This window comes from Sinohyriopsis cumingii, chromosome 7 (assembly GCF_028554795.1).
Source record: "Sinohyriopsis cumingii isolate HCF-2022 chromosome 7, ASM2855479v2, whole genome shotgun sequence".
In the NCBI taxonomy this organism is placed as follows: domain Eukaryota; kingdom Metazoa; phylum Mollusca; class Bivalvia; order Unionida; family Unionidae; genus Sinohyriopsis; species Sinohyriopsis cumingii.
This window is the reverse complement of record NC_142967.1, coordinates 72,930,009-72,950,711: the sequence shown is the minus strand read 5'-3', so window position 1 is coordinate 72,950,711 and position 20,703 is coordinate 72,930,009. Positions and strand designations below refer to the sequence as shown.

Sequence of the window (20,703 nt, the reverse complement as noted above, 5' to 3'; positions counted from 1 at the left end):
CATGATGGGGTGTGTCATGTATTGGTTATTCAAATGTAAATCAGTAATATTAACCAGTCCCCTCCATGGTGGAAAAGTTGCAGTTGTGAGTTGCGGGTATTTATCCCTCCACTATGGCATTTCATTGCAAAGTAAATGTGGAGGAGATTAAGTGCTCAACTGTAATGCATGGAAAAGCAAAAAACTTGTGTGAGCTATGCTTTACTCTAATTCTGAAAATTCTTTGTATCATTTAAAAAACTGGCTATAAATAGAGATAGGCAACCCCTTAGACCTAACCTGAGTATTATGCTGAGCTTCCACTTGGTGCCAGAAGCTTTCCAATAGGTTAAAAAGATGTCTACAATATGATCTTTCTCATGAGAGCTTCTCTGATAAATGATTCTAGTCAAATCTAGATAATTTACCTTGGCTATGAAAACTGCAACTACAGACGTAGCTAGCTCTGGTGCTGAACTCCCTGCAGCCATGAATGTGGCCCCCGCAACATCACTTTCAATATGAAATACTGAAATTTAAACATTCACCTTGAACATGAGCCAATAAACCAAAAAGCTGAATGTATAGTTTAATCAACTAATCATAAAACTAAAAGTTAAATAAGCATTGATTTTAACTTAATACAAGAGTACACTGAAGGCAAGATGTTCTACTAGAAGAATAGAATTTCCAGAAATTCAATATAAGACTTGTTTCATTTAACTATTTATTGTTAAAACCATATCTGATATTCTTCAGAGATAACAGGAATTTTAAATCAGCTGCTGTGGTGGATATACTGTGTGTCAGATTGGCAGCATTTGTGTTCTGGAAAAAGTAAATAGCATTTCATTTGGTGAATACCTCATGTCAATATGACCATATATTCAAAATGAGTAGCAACGTCTTCAAGACAGCTGTTGTGGCAGCCATACTGAATGTACAAATGGCAACACTTTCATTTGTTACCAGCTAGGTCTTATAAAAAGTATATTAGTGAAAACCTGATGTTGATATAACCATCAATTTAGAGCAGCCGAAATAATATGTTCAAGATGGCAACCATAATATCCATATTGAGGGTTGATTTGCATCAGTTTAATTTAGGACCAACCAGACATCATGAGAAGTCATGTGGTGAAAACTCCATGCCAATATGATTTTTGATTTAGGAGGAGTAGTGACAAGATTCTCAAGATGGCTTCCACCATAGTCATAATGGATGGCAGATCTGAACCATTTTCATTAAGGATCAACTTGCCATCATAAGTAGCCTTTCAGAGAAAACCCAATGTTGAAATGATCATCTATAAATGGGGAGTAGTGATAACAAGATTTTCAAGGTGGCTGCTTGGTCTGACATATTAGAGCCAATTTCATATAGGACCACCAAGATCGTAGGATGAATTTTTGTTAATTGTCACTGCAATCCCCCAAGAAGTTTCAGAAGAGAAGCAATAAGAATCTTCTGCTAATGGATGGATCACACATGAAAAACATCCCATAAGCTCTTCTGATCTATTACCAGTATAGCTATAAAAAAAAATCACCCAATTCAGTATCTGATTTATCACCAATATAGCTAATATCACCAAATTAAGTATATAATATATTACCAGTATAGCTAAAATCACCAAATTCATCATCTGATATATTACCAGTGTAACTAAAATCACCAAATTAAGTATATGATCTATTACCAGTATAGCTAAAATCACCAAATTAAGTATCTGTTCTATTATCAGTATAGCTAAAATCACCAAATTAAGTATATGATATATTACCAGTATAGCTAAAACCACCAAATTCAGTATATGATCTATTACCAGTATAGCTAAAATCACCAAATTAAGTATCTGATCTATTATCAGTATAGCTAAAATCACCAAATTAAGTATATGATATATTACCAGTATAGCTAAAACCACCAAATTCAGTATATGATCTATTACCAGTATAGCTAAAATCACCAAATTAAGTATCTGATCTATTATCAGTATAGCTAAAATCACCAAATTAAGTATCTGATCTATTATCAGTATAGCTAAAATCACCAAATTAAGTATCTGATCTATTATCAGTATAGCTAAAATCACCAAATTAAGTATCTGATCTATTACCAGTATAGCTAAAATCACCAAATTAAGTATCTCATCTATTATCAGTATAGCTAAAATCACCAAATTAAGTATATGATCTATTACCAGTATAGTTAAAATCACCAAATTAAGTATATGATATATTACCAGTATAGCTAAAATCACCTAATTAAGTATATGATATATTACCAGTATAGCTAAAATCACCTAATTTAGCATATGATCTATTACCAGTATAGCTAAAATCACCTAATTTAGCACATGATCTATTACCAGTATAGCTAAAAAATCACCAAATTAAGTATATGATATATTACCAATATAGCTAAAATCACCAAATTAAGTATATGATATATTACCAGTATAGCTAAAATCACCAAATTCAGTACATGATCTATTACCAGTATAGCTAAATTCACCAAATTTAGTATCTTTGGATACAAAGAAGCCACCATTTATTCATGGTAATCTTGACTTGCATCCAAGACTGTGCAGGTTCCAATTATGCCCAGAAGAGGCTGGGTTGGCTGTAGTGGTGGATCTCTTTACTTCAATCACCTTGTCATTACATAACCTTAAATGTTTTGATGTGCCATTAAATACATATCAATATGGATGTAACTATCTTACAAGCATAATATCTTAAGAGCAAATCTAAACATACAGTATTTCCAAAACAATTATAATTTAAGAATGTGATTCATTTTGTAATTACCACCAGGGTATGTAAACTGCAAAAAAAAAAATTAACACAATGTAAACACTTGATGCAAAAGAAAAAAGATAGAGTAACTCTGACCTGCCGAGGCTGAGTAAAGGTGACCATTACTCTGACCTGCCAAGGCTGAGTAAAGGTGGCCATTAGGACAGATTTGGGTGTATTGTCATTTACTTTTGTGGATATCAATTTTCAATATTTCATGGTACTTTAATCATGGATAGGGGAACAATTTCCATGGAGGAACAATTTTCCTTAGACCCTTAAATTTGTGGTTTATTGAGACTTTGGAATTACACAAACTTATACCCCATAAAAAAGTGAAGTTATGTAGCAGCACTGTAATAGCCATGAGAGTATGTCTGTATTTAATTAATAGCGCAGCTTGCAAATTGGTACTTTTACACCAAAACTATTAATGACAGAGTCTGTGCATTTAATTCTACTGTAATTAAAAGTGCATCTTCCAAAGTGGTATTTTCACTCCAAATATCCATGATAGTGTCTGTGTATTTAATTATACTGTAATTAATAGTGCATCTTGCAAGGTGGTACATTTACACAAAGTTTCACCAAATGTATTGTATGACTGACATTATTTGTATTTCAGGATTTGAAAATGCTGATGTTGGTTTTACTGTTTTGTTGATGAGTCATAAGAAAAACTCAGCCTGCACTACTCTTGTCTTCAAATTACAAGTCTATTATTATCCAGGGTACTATATATACTCGCTTATATGCCAAGTCAAACTGCAAAGAACAAATAAACTGATCTGCTGTAGCATAATGTGCCTGCAGAGCAGAGTCTATGTTGTTTGTTCTGCTTACTACTCCTAACAAACTGCACAGACCCTGATCATTATGTTATGGCAGATCTGGGTCTATGCAGTTTGCAGTTGGACTTGATTTATAAGTGAGTATATATGGTAAGTCATTTCTATGTGGCAAACATGTCTGAGAAAATGAACTAAATTCACTGTTGCCCTTTCAGTGCTTATACAAAAGGAAAAAGTAAGAGGCATCATCTAGCCTTTAAAGACAGTAAAGACAAACCATCACAGATCACTTCAAGTGCAGGCACAAAGTAGTCATCACAGACGAGTGCAAAGCCCATGAACATGTAGATGGTGGCAATGATGAAGAGAACAATAGCACCCTCTTTCCTCTGTTCCTGGTTAAATACTGTATGGGGAAACTGCTCAATGGCTCGTGGGGTACAGTTAGGGAGAGAAAGAAGCTGACGTGATGAACCTGCAATAAAAAGAACTGGTCACATAAAAGGGTTATACTTAATGCTATGTCTTGCCAGCAACCTGCATCAGTTCAATGTACTTCACAACATTTAGAAAAAAAACTTGATACTGTCTACATTGTCACTATTTCTGGAAAATGATACGCTTGTCTTACAGATGGCAAAACGGTCAAAACAAAAACTGTAATTAAACAAGAGTCCCTCAGAAATGCTGATATTCTACTGGCAGGAAGTTTTTTCCATGAATTCAAGATAAGACCATTTCTTCCTTTTAACGGCTAAGTGTTGAAATCATATTTGCTATTCTTCTGCAATAACAAGATTCCAACGCATTAATTGAGTTGCTGTCACAGTGGTGGAAATAGTTGATGTCAGATTGACAGCATTCATTTAGGACCATCAAGATATAATTTAACACCAACAAGATATAATTTAACACCAACAAGATACAATTCAACACCAACAAGATATAATTTAACACTAACACCAACAAGATATAATTCAACACCAACAAGATATAATTTAACACCAACAAGATACAATTCAACACCAACAAGACATAATTCAACACCAACAAGATAACATTTAACACCAACAAGATATAATTTAACACCAACAAGATATAATTCAACATCAACAAGATATAATTTAACATCAACTAGATGTAATTCAACACCAACAAGATATAATTTAACACAAACAAGACATCATAAAAAGTCTTCTGGTGGAAACCCCATGTTGTTTTAACTTTCTGTTTGGGAGGAATAATAATAAAAATGTTTAACATGACTGCCATGGTGGCCATGCTGGATATCAGATTGGCACATTTACATTTAGGACCAACTAGACATTATAAAAAGTCTTTCTGTGGAAGCATAATATCGATGTGACCAATCATCTAGGAGAAGTAGCAGCAGCAAGATTCAGATTTTGGTCTTCCATAAAAAAAGGCTGAAAAAATGTTAAGTGGGGATGTAGCTTTCTTACTATGTACATTACATATACTTCTCACAAAAAATGTACCCCCCCGGGAAGGCCACCCGTCTTATAAGGCCACTTTCCCAGTGCAGAAGGGTGGCCATATAAGAGGGGGACCAGTGTATATACAAATATTCCCATACATTCACTTGTCTTTTTCTCCAATGGACACAAACTGTCGATAAGCCAGTTGAGCTCTTTTTGCGGCTTTGACAAAGATTTCTTAAGCCTTCCTTTTTGTTGCCACTTACTTTTTTGGCTCAATGTGCAATTGTTTCTTTTCCTTCTCAGTGACAGCCTTTTTCATTTCAAGCTGGTGCTTGTATTGACAACATGAAATGTGCATATTCTGACAGAGGGCTACATCTGTTCTCTCATGCACGAAATCTTTCTTCTTATAGTAATTAACTGCACTTTTTCCAGATGCCTTCTGAGTTTTGATTTTTCCATATGCAGCTTCTTTTGTAGGTGCTGTTCCAAACTCTTCCAACCATGATTACTGTAATTCATATCTTTCTTGCAAAGGTCTCAAAATGCCAGTCCTCTAGCATTCAGTTTTCTTATAAACTGACCAACTAAATTTCCATCAACTTTTTGCTTGGGCCATTGTCATTTCCATATGTTTTTTAAACCTTTGTCTAAACTTTTCATGTCATGCTCTCTCTCAACAACTCAGGATGCCATGTTTTGTAAGCATGCTTCTTCTTTCCACTGCCATCAGTTTCCATTACATGAAGATTCATTGGATGAATTTAAACCTTTGACCAATCAGAATACTCTATATGAGAGTTGTGTGCTAAATAATATATGGAATGAATAATTTACAAAGATCCTTGTGGAATGGGACCAGGCAGACCATTTTTTTACTAATCAGATTGGAGACAATAAAAAAAACAGTATATATCAAGAAAAATCTGAGACAAGTCAGAAGAAAAACTGAATTCTGCTTTAAAATGGAGAAAAATCATGTCTGTAGATTTTAAAGCTGGCCATTGTGGCTGCCATATAAGAAGTAAAATCAGCACCATTTTTATTTATGATCAACTAGACATCATAAGAAGTGTTCCGGTGAAAATCCCATTGCAATATTACTTTTCATTCTGGAGAAATAGCTATAACAAGTTTTTCAAGATGTCAACTGGCAGTCAAACTGGGCATCATAATGACACCATTTTCATTTAGGACCAACTATATATATTATATGCGATGTCTTTTAGTGAAAATCCTACATAATGACCATCTATTCAGGAGTTGTCAAAACATGATTTTAAAGATGGATTCTTCAGCAGCTATATTGGAAGCACAAGCAGCACCACCGTCATCAAGCCAATCTAGAGATCATAAGAAGTACTTTAGTGAAAACATTGATCATTATTGATTCAGGAGGAGCAGAGACAAGATTTTCAAGACGGCCATTGTGGCAACTTTAGTGGACTTAGATAAGCACCGTATTTAGTTAGGACCAATCAGCCATCACAAGAAGTCTTTCAGTGAAAACCACAATTTAATTGTTGTGAATAACAATTGCATTATCTTTTAAGGCAGTAAGAAAGTTTTGTCTAGTTACTAATTATGTCACCACACAAAACAACACACACATACCACTGAGCTGAAATAAAATACTGAAATAGCTTGTACCATCATCTAAGATTATTGTTAATGAGAGAGCTCAAAGCCATACAGCTTGCTGCTCAGTTAAGGTCTCATAGGATATTTTCGTATATTTACCCCCCCCCCCACAATTTTTGAGGTATAAGGCATGAACTTTGAACCTAATTACCACAAGCCTAGCATTTATAAATTCATACATAAGCTAAATGTATAATGTGGTTTAGATTTACTTGAGTTGGGCTTGAAAACAGGTTGGCTTGTTGGTGACTGCCTGTCACAGTTAGATGAGCACTGGAGATCAAATGAGTATCTTGGGCTGCAAATGAGCTGCCGACTTGGCTTATTTATTTATGTGTGTCTGCTACAGAGGTAAATATCTAAAAATCTAGATGGTTGAGGGGCGATGAAAAGTATGCTAATTTGTTATAGTACTAGTGAACTTTATTCATGCATAAGGCACATACTGATTCTTTTAGCTGCCTTGTCACAGGAAAATATTCAAAATAGCTATTTCTTGTCAAAAATGAATGTAAAATTTAGGGGTTGGTGGCAGTGTTGGTTCAGTATAAAAACCACCAGTTGCATCAGGAATTAACCTGGTTACTGCGGTCAAAATCTCACATGTATGCTTTCTACAAAAATCATTTGTTTTTATTTGTATCTTCAGTGTAAAATTATTCTCATTTTTCTGTAATTGGTCATTGTTGGATGAAAATTGACCAAATAAACTGTCCAGTGAGACCTCAGTCCTCAACTGACTGGATTTTTATGTACTTTCCATGACAGTTTCTACAACAATGTTTGAACCAAGTGCATTATCTGAACCAAAATTTCAGCAGACTTCGGAAGACATAGAAAGAAAATTTATTTCCACTTCAAGGTAACAGGACTGTTTTAGATAAAAAAATTTAGATTTTGATAGATAATACTATTTAATGACATTAATAGTGATCGTCCAGAAAAAATCACTGGGAATTCATGTCATTTTTTATAGTTAATATCAAACATGGCCACATTCTATTATATTTAACAAGGAACATCTGGCAAGGTACATGTAATATCACATTGCAATCAACTTTTATCAATAATGTACAGTTATGTTGATAAACCTCTGACTTCCATGATTGTATGATACTTGTACATATGTTATTAATTACTGAATTAACCACATTTTTACTCCTCTATTTTACTGATTCTGCACATATGGTACATCATGTTTTTTTCCGCCACCAAATATCGATGAAGAGGTATAAACAAATTTGAAATGGTATGAACAATCAAACCCGAAAACTGTTATAATATCCAAGCAGATATATGATTTCTCAAAGTGTCTGAACAGTTTCAACTATCCCACTATGACAATTAATAAATTATTTGTTGAATTTTACAAAAAAATTGTTGGGTTTTTCCCTTTTCGGTTACTTTAAGACCATATAGTTGTAATACTTGGAAATATTTAAGATAAAGATAACATAATATAGATGATATCGAATGTTTCCAAATATAATAAATCAGAAAACAATAACCGATGAGGCTTGTTACACTAATTCTGTTAATACTTTTTGTAGTGTCCATAACCAGCATCTTACTAATGAGTTGAACATTTGAAGAATTTATTCAAAAGACTTTGTGTCATTAGTATATTTTAATTTATATGTAAAAGTAATACAAGAGTTGTCAGTATTCAACAAGTTTTTAAAAAATAGTTATGGACACTACGGAATTTTTAAATCCCTTTTTTATGAAACAATAAGAGCACTGATTAAAATGTTGGTTTACTTGATATATATACAATCAAAAATTAGTATATAATCAAATGAAATAATTATTTTCCCCACATATCTGTGCATATAACAAGGGTATATTAGGATTTTAAAAAATCAAAAGAAAGTTCACCTCTTGTTCATCATTCTATATTTTCCTTGTATGTTAACTTATTTTTATTCATGTTGGTATCAAATTTTTTTATAACAAATTTTCCTTTCAGATGCAAACAATTTTGATGATCTGTTTGTATCATAAAATAGACTAATACATTGTTGAAAAATGAGAATTTTCAGGTGAGACTGCACAATGTCCAAAAATGGCCATTTATGTTGTATTTATGGATCACAACAAAACATGTGAACTTTCTTAAATATGAAACTTCAGGTACAGTATGGGCACATATTTTTCACATGTTTTAAATAAAAAAACTTGAAACCAGTTGGTAAAGTTGGTCCACAAGAGAGATATAACACGCAACAATTACAAAAGATCCATTATTCAGAACAGAATCTTTAACATGCTGTCTACATACAGAAAATCTTAAATGCAAACTTTCATCTCAAACTCCCCTTTGACCCCTCTTGAAATCCACAAAAAAATCATTACAATAGGATATCAAATAAGGCCACTGATATGCTAATGAACACAGCAGTACAATTTCATTCAAAGTTTCTTCATATGAGCCATAATCAAAACCATACACACCTTTAACTTTAACCTACTGTTTATATCCAACATTAACACTGACAATGTGAAGATTTATTAAGTGTTTTCATCTTTCGACTTTAAGTCCAATTCTGCAAAACTGAAACAACTCCCCATCCCTATTTGTCTGAATTGGGAAAGATGTTGTTGTTGATGTAGGGTTTTATGCCATTTTTCAGCACATGATAGCGGACATCAGGGGGAGGTAGATATTGTGGCTGATAGCACAATGTTAATTCATATAATTTGTTTGGGCAGTCAGGCAAAAGCTACCTTAAGTGGTGTCATGTTATTTATCTTAGTAGACTCATATATTATGCAACAGTGGTGTTTGATGAAACAACAGTAGTAGGCATATTTATAAAATATTGCCTGAGAACTAATATATCAATCGGTTATTTTTGTCTAAAACTTTACCACCAATTTCATTACCAATTTTACTTAGTTGTATTAGTGTGTGGCTTTACTACGAGACACCAATGTCTTACATCCGGTTGTTGTTGTTGTTGATATAGGGTTTAATGCCATTTTTCAGCACATGATAGGCTATACATGACGGTCAGGATTAATGGTGGAGGAAGAACCTGGGAAAACCCCAGAAAGAACCACTGACCCACGAGAAGCTACTGGTAAGCTCTCTCACATACCCACATTAGCTGAATCCGAGACTCGAACCCACACAGCGCTTTAGACCACTTGCAGCCCCGAATTGGGAAAGAGATCATATGGATTCAATAATTTAATTATATTTTTAAAAAATAACAAAAAGCAGTGCAGAAAAGAAGTTTAGGAATTCAGGATAAGAATATTCTTTCTTCCAAGTGCCAAGTGTTCAAACCATATCTGCTCTTCTTCATCTGTAATAAAAGTTTCAAAATTAGCTACTGTGGAGATCAGATTAGCATAATAACAAGAATTTCAAGATGGCTGCCATGACGGTTATACTGAATATCAGACTGGAACCATGTAAATCAACTAGGTATCATAAGAAACCTTCTGATGAAAGCACAATGCTGATATAGCTGCCATACTGGGTGTCTAATCTAAACCATTTTCATTAAGGACCAACCAGACATCATAATAAGTCATTCAGTAAAAATTATGATCATACAAACAGTATGAGTAAATAACAAGATTTTCAATATGGCAATGTGGCAGCCATATTGGGAGTGCAAGCATCACTCTTTTCATCCAACAGACATCATAAGTAGTCTTATGGTGAAAACCTTACCACAAGCACCTTATACCACTCAGCCACCCATAGGCTCTTAATCTGTTGAGGTTAAACTAAGCTACCACAATATACAATGTATATGGACAGTTCACCGTCAAATCTAAGTGTTCATTAGCTCAACACACTTACATTCCGTTAGTAAATCAAACTGTACCTGTAGGTCACAGCAACTTTATTTAGTTTTAAGTACCAACAGAGATGCATCCAATTATACAGTTGAATGATTAAAACATAAACATTACCAGATAAATGAACTTAAAACAAAATTTCAACAAAGTCACTGAAGCAATTCCAACAAAACCAATGAAGCACAAAATACAGTATATGCCAGAGGCAATATCCTGCAATAATGATGTACTGGCATTACTTATCAAAACACATCCTTTCATTGAGTCTAGGTAGGATAGTCGACATATATTAAGCCAATAATTCACATGGTCATGAGCTCAGCTCAAAAACTAACCAAAGCCAGTAAAACATGAAATTTGATACAAATCATTTCATTTCATGATTCATCAATTAACACAAGATACGAACACTGACCACCACTAACACAGGTCAGTGAAGCCTAAAATATGGGACATTTCTTTAATAGTGGCCAAGTGGTTAAAGTGTTCGCCTTGGATGCATGAGGGTGTGGGTTTTGAACCCTGACAGTCATATCAAAGACTAATAAAAATGGTACAAACATCTGCCTGGCATTAACAGGTTAGTTTTAGTACTGGTTGGCCTGGTTTTAGAATAATGTGACTGGGTGGGATACATGATGCCCCACTACTAGACATCACTATAAATTGTCACATTGCAGCCATTGTAGCTATGACTCAAAAGTGTTAAAGCCGCATTAAAAATCCAAAAACACATAAACCTCTTAATATATTTCCACTACTAAAATAAGGGAGCAGGTTTCATCAAGATGAATCACCTTCATGAAACTTCATCATTATATATATTGGGTTGAAATTAATGCAAAGTTCGCAGAGAATGCTTGAAACTTCTGAGCAGTAATCTTTGTATAGCAACCCTGATCTGATGAGATATCAGAGTACACCAATCATATAACCAACTTCAATTATGAAGAAAGAGCTTGAAGGGTGATATCCCGTGTTTCGGGTCAAACCAGAAGGAAGAGGCATTTGTGAGTGCCATGATTTATCTCTGTGTACTTGAAAGCATGAACAGGATTTTGCATGGCTGCTGTTCTCAACCTGTCTATGGAAGACAGCAAGTGAGTGATGACTCTGATTACTGATAGGTGGTAACATATTCAGGGCTACAAAGCCTTGATTTTGTCAAAAAGTGCATGCAGCTTGCTTACCCTGCATGCGGAAGCTAAAGCTATCAGGAAACATGACTTGTATGATAGCGACTTTAGCAAAGTTTAGGCCAGAGATTCGAATAGCTTCTAATTGAGCCATGTTAAAACTCATGATTGTTTCCAGACAAAAAGATGGATATTGCTCGACTGAGATCAGAATTTTCAAGAAGATCCTGCCCAAAATCATGCATGCCATGATGCTAGAATGCATCCAGTATCATGGGGTGGTAGCCTTTGGTAGAGATTGAGGACCTCAGAAAAAAAGTCCTCCACTTGAGGGACTGAGGCATACAGAGGGACATTGTTAGTATGGCACTAGTCCCTGAAAACACACCACTTCCTTCCTAACCCTTTGGAGTGGAGGCCTTCTTGCTCTTGAGATTCTCTCCATAAATAAAGGATTGAATTGTTTGTCTCACAAGGCTGTCCTGATAAGAGCTGACTGTATAGAAGAAGGAAATGGTCTGGGCATGGAAGGACCACCTGTGATCGTGGTTGCTGGAGAAGATTTAGGTTGGCTGTAATCTTCCTGGGCATATCTATCACCAAAATCAGTGACCCAGGACTTGTCTCATCTGAGAGTGGTTATCAGAATCATCTTGCCATTCTGACCCCATAACTTCTGGATTATTTGGTCTCAGCAATGTGGGAGGAGAGGCAAATGCCCACAATCCCATCCAAAATTATTGATGATGGAGACTCTTAAATGGTTGACAGTGCATCCATGGTTCAAGCTTTTGGGTTTGGAACTGGAGAGATGAAGGCGGGTAGCTCCATGTGTTGCTGATGGTAGTGAATGTTAGCAACAGGTGGGCAATCTATCCAGGGCCCAGTCAATGCCATAAGCAGAAGGTCCTACACCTTGAAATTGCCATCTAAAATCATGGCACAAAGTACTGATTCAAAGCACTGCCTATTTTACAGTATGACATCTGGATGTGTATTGAAACTGCACATACCATTTTATATTGTGATTTAGCAGAGATTAGGCTGGCATAGTTGCATCTATAGCTATCATAAATAGAGACTTAATTTTAACTCTGTGTAATGGAGACTTTATATCCATGCACTTGATCCTACTGTAGTATTCAGGACATGCACTGAAAAACACCATCAACTGTGTCCTAGTATACAGGAAATTTAATGACACTGCTTATCTAGGACAAGTACTTTGTATCGTGAGCAGAGATATGCCACTCATAATACAAGAACATGTTCCTATAAATTTCGCAGCTTTGTTTCACATACTAACCACAATTTAATTAATAATAGTCTGCTATTGTTACATAATAAATAGATATACTGGTTATAAAATGTTTAGAATTCTGATCTATCTAGGACTGCACAAGAAAAGAAAAAGGAAAAGGGAGGGAAGCAATTTATGCAGACAGGTATACAGAATGGTCTGCAACAAAAATATCCAACAATTTTTTTTCTTCAAACTGATAAGTGGTGGACTTATGTAATGATCAGAGGTCTGGCAAACCTAAATATTGCACATTTTGTTCTTTAATAGTTTTGTATAATATAATTAAGCCAATTGTATATTAACCATCTGACTTAAAGCATGAGTTCACAGGAATGCTACAGATGGTTTTCTGTAAAATCTGACAGAGATACTAAAGTAAAATAAGATATTTGGAGTTGCTTACATGTAAGTAGAACTGACAACACTTGAACTCTGTAGTAAAATTTGATATTCCAACTTACTAACGATAACTGACAAGAATTAAAAAATGAAGAATGTCCAAAGATCTGAAGTATGTTTGATGATACAAGATATGGTTCTGCATGAAATGTAATTCTGTAATTCCTAGAACACTCTTCCAAAAGAATGATCAGTTCATCAATGAGTTTAAAAGTATCATTTTCATCATCTTTATTACCTGCATCCTTCATAATTGAGTTATTATCAATTTTTGAGTATTAATAATTGAGGATTCCCAGTAATGTGCAGTGTGCATGTGCACATCATGATAAATATCCTATCTTATTGTAGATTAAACACAAAATACTAACACGAAGTTATGATTTACTGATTCTAGGAGGCCAGAACCTTTAACAATGATTCCACTGTATGATAGATCTAGAGAATAAAATGTTTTTGTAGATGGCTGAAGTTGTCTCTACATGTCAGAACTGGATAGTGTTCCCTGGTTTGAATCTATAGGTTGATGAAACTGGTTTGAGTCATGTGGGTTTTGTTTCACCATTCATGTTGGAATTTTCTCAACATTTGGACAGACATTCAGCAAATGCAACTAAAAATCATCCATAAACAATGTTGGCATTGTTCAGAATCTGCTATTTTATCCATTTTGAAACATATTAAGCGAACTGATAGATGACCTTGCCAATTTTCCACCCAAAACCCAGTGATGCATGTTCCTTCCTTCTCTTAACTCCAGTTTACTGCAGGTTGTGTATAATAATAGTTCATCTAAGAATATAAAAGTGAATGGAAGTGACACAATAATTGGGAACCAGCCTACCATAACCAGGCAATGTACTCATCTCATATTCCATCACATAGCATTAAAACCAGCATCCCACTAATATACATGCTTTAACTACAGAGATTTGTTCAAAACAAAAGAGATATTCAAGGTGTGTTCATATTCCAAGTTTATTTTATACACAACCATGGTGCAGCTTAATTTTTTTAAGGGCCAGTGGCTTTATTACTGCTACAAGCAGCCTAAAACACACTATACTGAAAACAGCACTTGATAACTCACAAGCAATGCGGTCCTCTAACACTGATCACAGCTTAAGTGAGGGCACAAGATATGTAGCAAGGGAAACAATTTCTGGTAATTTGGACAGTGCTTTAAACTTTCACTGATACATGAGAATTATAATATCCTTTGTTCTAAACAAAAGAGATTTTCAAGGTATAATGGATTTTAATATTAATGGATGTTAGATTTTAAGTCTAATAGGTAATACATTGATGAGAGACTTTAAATATACCTCAAAATGACATGCATTATAAGCAGGATATGCACAAATCTGTGAATCACCAAAATTTGAGTTGCATCTGTTAGAGTACAAAAATAAATAATTTATTTGTCTTAAGCAAACACAAATAAAATAAAACTTCACTGACATAATTACAGTCATAAACCAATAGAGCCAAACACATAAATATGGTTACTACATTAGCAAATTACAATTAACTATCAGCAGTGCCTAACAAAATTAAATTTCAGATCTCCTGATTGGCAGAGTTTGACTTTGTGAAGCATGCCAGCACACAAAATAATGGGGGGGGGGAGCACTGTTAATTCTGTCTGCATACTGCAAGCAGCACGTCTACATATGCCAACTCAGTTCTAACCAGGATTCGCTCTGAGACATGAACACAGAAGTTTAAACACTTGTGACTGTAGTGATGAACACTAATGGCACTTGCATTACCTTCAAACCCTATTGAATTTATAATCAAACTGTAGCTATTGCAACACTGTGTGACAATATTAAAAAAAGAGAAAATTTTGGGCCTCTGACTAAAAAAAATCTTCGAGCACTGGTGCTGCATTGGTGGACGTAGCTATGATGTTGTAGTCTCAACATGGTCTAGGCTACAAAGTGATCCTGTACCATGCAAATAAATCTATCTGATGAATACAAACGATGACATGAGTAAAAAATCTACTAAGTATCAGTGTTTTTCTTCACCTTCATTTGTGTATAAGAGTCCCCCAAATTTTATTTTAACATCAATGTTTGTTTTTTACTCATCCTGACCACCAGTTCTGACACCAAAGGGATTTTTGATTCTCAATCTTGTATCTCTAAGGGATTACTGAAGGAGAGTTATTTTTTCAAGAAGTTTGGCTTATGATAGTTTTTAAACCTATATAAGACAGACTATATTGGTAATATAGGTTTTTTTCCTCCTGGCATGAAAGTTGACAAGTATGGTGTAAGGTTGTTTGCATCAAAGCAAACTACAACTCGTATTTGCATAATTTTCAAAGCATTATTATTGTATTTTGGAAATATCAAAAAAGTTGAGCACAGTGGTGCCCGTAATTAAACTCCAAGGGATGTTGTTGTTGTTGTAGGGTTTAACTCCATTTTTCAGCACACGATAGGCTATACATGGCAGCCAGTATTAATGGTGGAGGAAGAACCCGGGAAAACCCCAGAAAGAACCACCGACCCACGAGAAGCTACTGGCAAGCTTTCTCACATACCCACATTAGCCGAATCCGTCCAAGGGATGTACTTAATTCAGCGCACAATCAAACCTACAAAGTACATGTGGTGTTGCCATTATGTAAATATGTTCAGTAGCCTAAATGTGAGCGTTGAATGGAACCGTATTGTTTGTTCGTTGTGTTGTCATACTGGGATTACATTTGAATGAGTTTAGATATTTACAATTTCAAAGCAAAGTAAAAACATAATTACTGGTGCACTGATATAAAATGTCCAATGCAATAATGCATAAACAAACAATAATTGAGTCAAAAGAAAGAGGTAGTATTACAGGAACTCATGATTGTTAAATTCTTGTCATCGTTCGATCAAATTGTACACAAATCTAAATTAGGCAGAAACAATAAGAAAAAACAAAATTAAATAAATTACTTTTCAAACAAGTTTATAGCATTTCTTTTTAATAATCATGCAAGCCAACCTCGAGATAAGTATACATCATTGTAATTTTTTAAAATACAAGTTTGCCTAAAAAAATGGCATTCAGAACTTACCTTGTGCATCTTGAGATGTCTCAGAGTTGTAAGTCGGCTTATATGCGGGTCATGCACTTTTTAGTGTTTATACCTGTTCAGTTTGGGGGTCGGCTTATACACGAAAGGTCTTATACACAAGTATATATGGCAAAGCTGCATATAACTTAAAGCAGTTATTATCTTCATTAAAATGTAGCAGTAATTATTAAAATGTTATTGTCTTAAAAACAGATTTATTGCAAGGTAACATAAATTAATAGTTCATATTCTTAGGCATGAAATGTGAGTTAGGTATTATTGGCATGCACATTACAAAATAATTCAAAAATGTTAAATGAGTCTTGGTACATATGCTGTTTCGTATTTAAAATAATTCACTTTCCATTTACTCCATTTTCCCACTGTTACGGAATGTTCTTATTTTTTATACTCTTGTTTATTTGAGTCTTCCCAACATACAATTTTCGGCATGTGAACTCTCCCCCATTATCGTCAATTCGAATAACTTTATTTTTCGTCTAAAGTATTATTTCTTCATTTACATGATGACATGTTAAAGTTTTGTAATGATTTATTTATGTGTGGCTAATCACACAATACTGCAATTTAATTTTGCAGATGAAACATTTGTAAACGAAATGCCTTATTATACAGGAAGTGATTCATGAACTGTCACCTGATTTTTCTGTCTTTCTCTGGTACCCTGTTTTGTTTAATGTTAATTGTTTCTCTGTGTGTGTGTTAATCCACAAAATCTATTTTTAGCTTATTTGACCATGTCATGATCTTGACAATTACAGCAGTCGTAAACGTCAATTAAAAAACAAAAACAAAAAAATCCTCTGTGAAACCCAAGCTCTATCAAAACACTGCTGACCCCATTTCTATCTAACATGATGTTATGTTATGAGCTTGACAATTAAAAACATCTGGTTGTAATCGTCAATAATAAAAAAAATCTGCTGTGTGAAGCCTAAAGCTCTGCTTACCCCATTTTTATCTGACCATGGTATGTTCTTGACAATTAAAAACGTCCGTTTAAAAAAATATCCTATGTAAAGACCAATGCTCTAGGCTGTGAAAACACTGCTGACCCAATTTCCTGCAAACTTGGGCATTCATGTCATAATTATAACCTTAGTGGTATGTGTACTTTAGCCAACATTTCACTCAGTAATGAAAACATGATGTCTGCGAACATACATCGGCCAAAGATAATCAAATTACTTACCTTACCGTAATTAAATACTGGTTCTGGACAAATTAATAAAATGTGGCTGCTTGTGAGGGGTAAATTTTACATTCGTGCACTAACATGGTGGCCGCTGGTCTCGTTAGCAGGGTAGCCTTTCCTGAGTGGTACTTTTGAACACAAACTCATTGGTGCCAAGGGATTCTGGCCATGAAGAGTGGGTGACCACTGGTCAGGGGGGCCAATGTACTGTACTAACTGCCAAAAGGTCCCTTAAACAAAATGTAACTCAAGTACTTTGAAAATACTGTCTTCTTACAAAATTATTTGTCAATCGAAGCGCGTAAACAGAAATAAATCAGCATATGGTGGCTGACTAAGATTAACATGCCATGGGGGAACAACTCTATATTACCAAGGTATCTGCCTAACTTGGGTATGATAGCATGTATGAACTATAAAAAACATAAATTGCAACTTATCTATAAGAAGGAATGTCTACGCTTGCACTGGCAGAATATTTCCACAAAAAACGAAAGGACCCAATGATCAAATCGAATGCAGAATGTAATTAAAGTGAAAATCAATGAATACAAATAAAAAACAAATATTATTTAACTTGATACGAATTTTAAATGTGTGCAGAGAAATTTAAATACACATTATCCTGACACCACGCCGACCAGTCCTAACTTCTTAATGCTGAGCGCCAAGCGAGACAACTGTAAGTCTCTGGTATGACTCGGCCGGGAACAAACCCACGACCTCCCGCATCCGAGGCGGATACTCTAACCACTAGGCCACCGGAGCGGTTGGAGTACAGATGCAGATGAAATGATTTTAACCAAAGCTTTAAAATGTTGACAACGACGATGTCATCTGAAAAGTGATCACTACGACTCCAGTTCCCACTAACATCAGCTTGACAAAAATTGACTGTTCTTACCATGATGTATAGACTCCTCTATCATATCACTATGACTAGTTTCCAATAACTTGTCATCCCGTCTTGTTAGAGAGCTGAGAGCGAAAAGGCCAAGCATCAAAACAGCTCCCTTCACAATGCGCACCTTCCGCCTCGACATCATTTTCCTGTTGGAATCAAGCCATAAAATTTTCTAATAAAGCATGTTCTAGCTGAGGAAGAAATATTCGTCTACGTCATGAGAATAATGGCAGCCACGTACTAATCCGTCCACGGTCGAAGGCAACCTTTCCGTGTACTTCTTTTGTATACAGTGGTGACGAAATAGGTAATGTACGGAAAGGGTCGGTTTTAGCCCTATTCATCGGCTTTCTGACTGGTATGAATTTCAATACCTATAAGTTTCTTCATAACATATTAAAAACAGTGTAAACCAGTCAAAAAACACGCAAACTGATGACGTATTTTGCAAATGAAATCTGAAAAGTGTTAAAGTCGTATTCCTGACTTTTATTTATGGGATGACATTACTTTTGACACTGAATATGTAAATATTCACATAAGTAAGGTTCTGTTTTGTATTGAAATGAAAGTTAATATGTAATATTGGCTTTTGGTAAAATACACGCCTCAATCGGTAACCAAAACTTACAATAAAGATTTTTTTCCCTATTAAGTTCGAATATATGCAACTGTTGTTTTTGTCATAATTTGCTTGTGCTGAATTAAAAAACGAACCCAACATAATGATATATGTCCTACGTTTGTTTATATAGAAATGTTTTAAAACATTCGGCTTTAATAATTGATTGGATTTGAATTTGTTCCAGTAGTCCTATAATGTAAAACGTATCACATGTTAATTATGTTATAGTGTTACGTCTTACTACCCAAATAATGGACATGTATAGAGTGTACTGAAACGGAAAGAGTAGTCAGAGCTTTAGGAATATCTCGCACACTTGGCAGCCCATATTGACATTCTTCCACAAATTGATATGCAATTAATATACTTTCTTTTTTGTTTTTATCCTGGTGGAATTGGAGTCTGACACTAGCAAATCGACGCATTTTCATGTTCTGTTGAAATGCATTTGAATTTGACAGTGCTCTGGTGGCCTAGTGGTTGGAGCGTCCACCTCGAATGCGGGAGGTCGTGGGTTCGATCCCTGGCCGAGTCATACCAAAGACTTACAAAAATGGTACTAACAGCTGCCTCGCTTGGCACTCAGCATCAAGAGGTTAGAGTTTGGACTGGTCAGCCTGGTGTCAGGATAGTATGACTGGGTGGGACATCATGCTACATGTCTGCGTCATGGTGACCCAGTGCTAGACATCACTATAAACTGCCACATTGCAGACATCGTAGTGATATGACTGAAAAATTGTTAAAGCTACGTTAAAAATCCAAATCACATCACATTACATTTGAATTTGTTGCAGTGTGACAGTAGTTGAGGTATGCTGAAGTATGTTTAAACAGGTTCATGTAGAGGATATATTTCTTGAATGAAACGAAGTGTTGCTTACAGTTCCAGTAGGCATATTTTTATTTGTTTTGCTAAAGAATAATATTTCAACTTAACCTGATTTCGGCATTCCTGACTTTCATTGCTTTCCAGCCAACTGAAATGTAGGCCAATGAAACTTGAAAATAGGTCCATTTCTTTTGTGAGAATTTTAATTTATTAGCGAAAAGACATCTGAGTAAGTAAAGTCTGACTAAAATATTATGACATTACTTTGTACAAAAGTGTCATTATTGGTTGCCAGTTGTGTGAGATATTCCTGAAAATTTGACTTTCTTTACGATGTTAGTCATCATCAAAACACCCTACACAGCACCGTTAGATAGGCAGTAAGACCCAGATTCCAAAAACATAAATATCAGCATCATGGTCTTATATGTAGGACTAATTTTCCAGGTACAAGCACCATATTCTTCAGTCATACACAAGTTGAAATGGAATGTTTTCTTAATAATTTGAGTGTCCAGAAATATAAAATGAATCCATCTTTCAGTTATCTTTTGAAACAAATTCACAGGAAGCATTCAAACACGTGTACTGTCCACCATTTTCACACTGATCTTTGGTTGCTTTTTGCAGATTTTGTATGTCATTTCATGCTGAAATTTGTATATCTCTTGCATATGGTTATACAGAGATATTTTTTGTTAACATTCAGCTTTAAAACAAAATTGACTTTTTCTATGATTTAGG

General features: G+C 34.9%; 2 protein-coding genes across 5 annotated transcripts in view; one reads left to right on the top strand and one right to left on the bottom strand.

Annotated features, from left to right (window-relative positions):
- LOC149795515 (putative sodium/potassium/calcium exchanger CG1090) overlaps window positions 1-18,832 on the bottom strand; it is a 91,579-nt gene extending 72,747 nt beyond the window's left edge. For both annotated transcript variants that reach the window (XM_089965313.1, XM_089965314.1), the window contains exons 1-3: window positions 18,503-18,832; window positions 3,850-4,047; window positions 408-508 (exon numbers count right to left, since the gene is read on the bottom strand). In XM_089965313.1, coding sequence (XP_089821439.1) covers window positions 408-508; window positions 3,850-4,047; window positions 18,503-18,644 — 441 coding nt within the window. In that variant the 5' untranslated portion in view covers window positions 18,645-18,832. The remainder of the gene's footprint in view (window positions 1-407; window positions 509-3,849; window positions 4,048-18,502) is intronic.
- Window positions 18,833-18,924: 92 nt separating this feature from the next.
- LOC149795514 (uncharacterized) overlaps window positions 18,925-20,703 on the top strand; it is a 62,192-nt gene continuing 60,413 nt past the window's right edge. For 2 of the 3 annotated variants that reach the window (XM_089965311.1, XM_089965310.1), the window contains exon 1: window positions 18,926-19,044. The gene's annotated coding sequence lies outside the window, so the exon portion shown is untranslated. Of the gene's footprint in view, window positions 19,045-20,703 lie in introns of all 3 variants that reach the window. The other variant, XR_016422339.1, reaches the window with a different exon arrangement.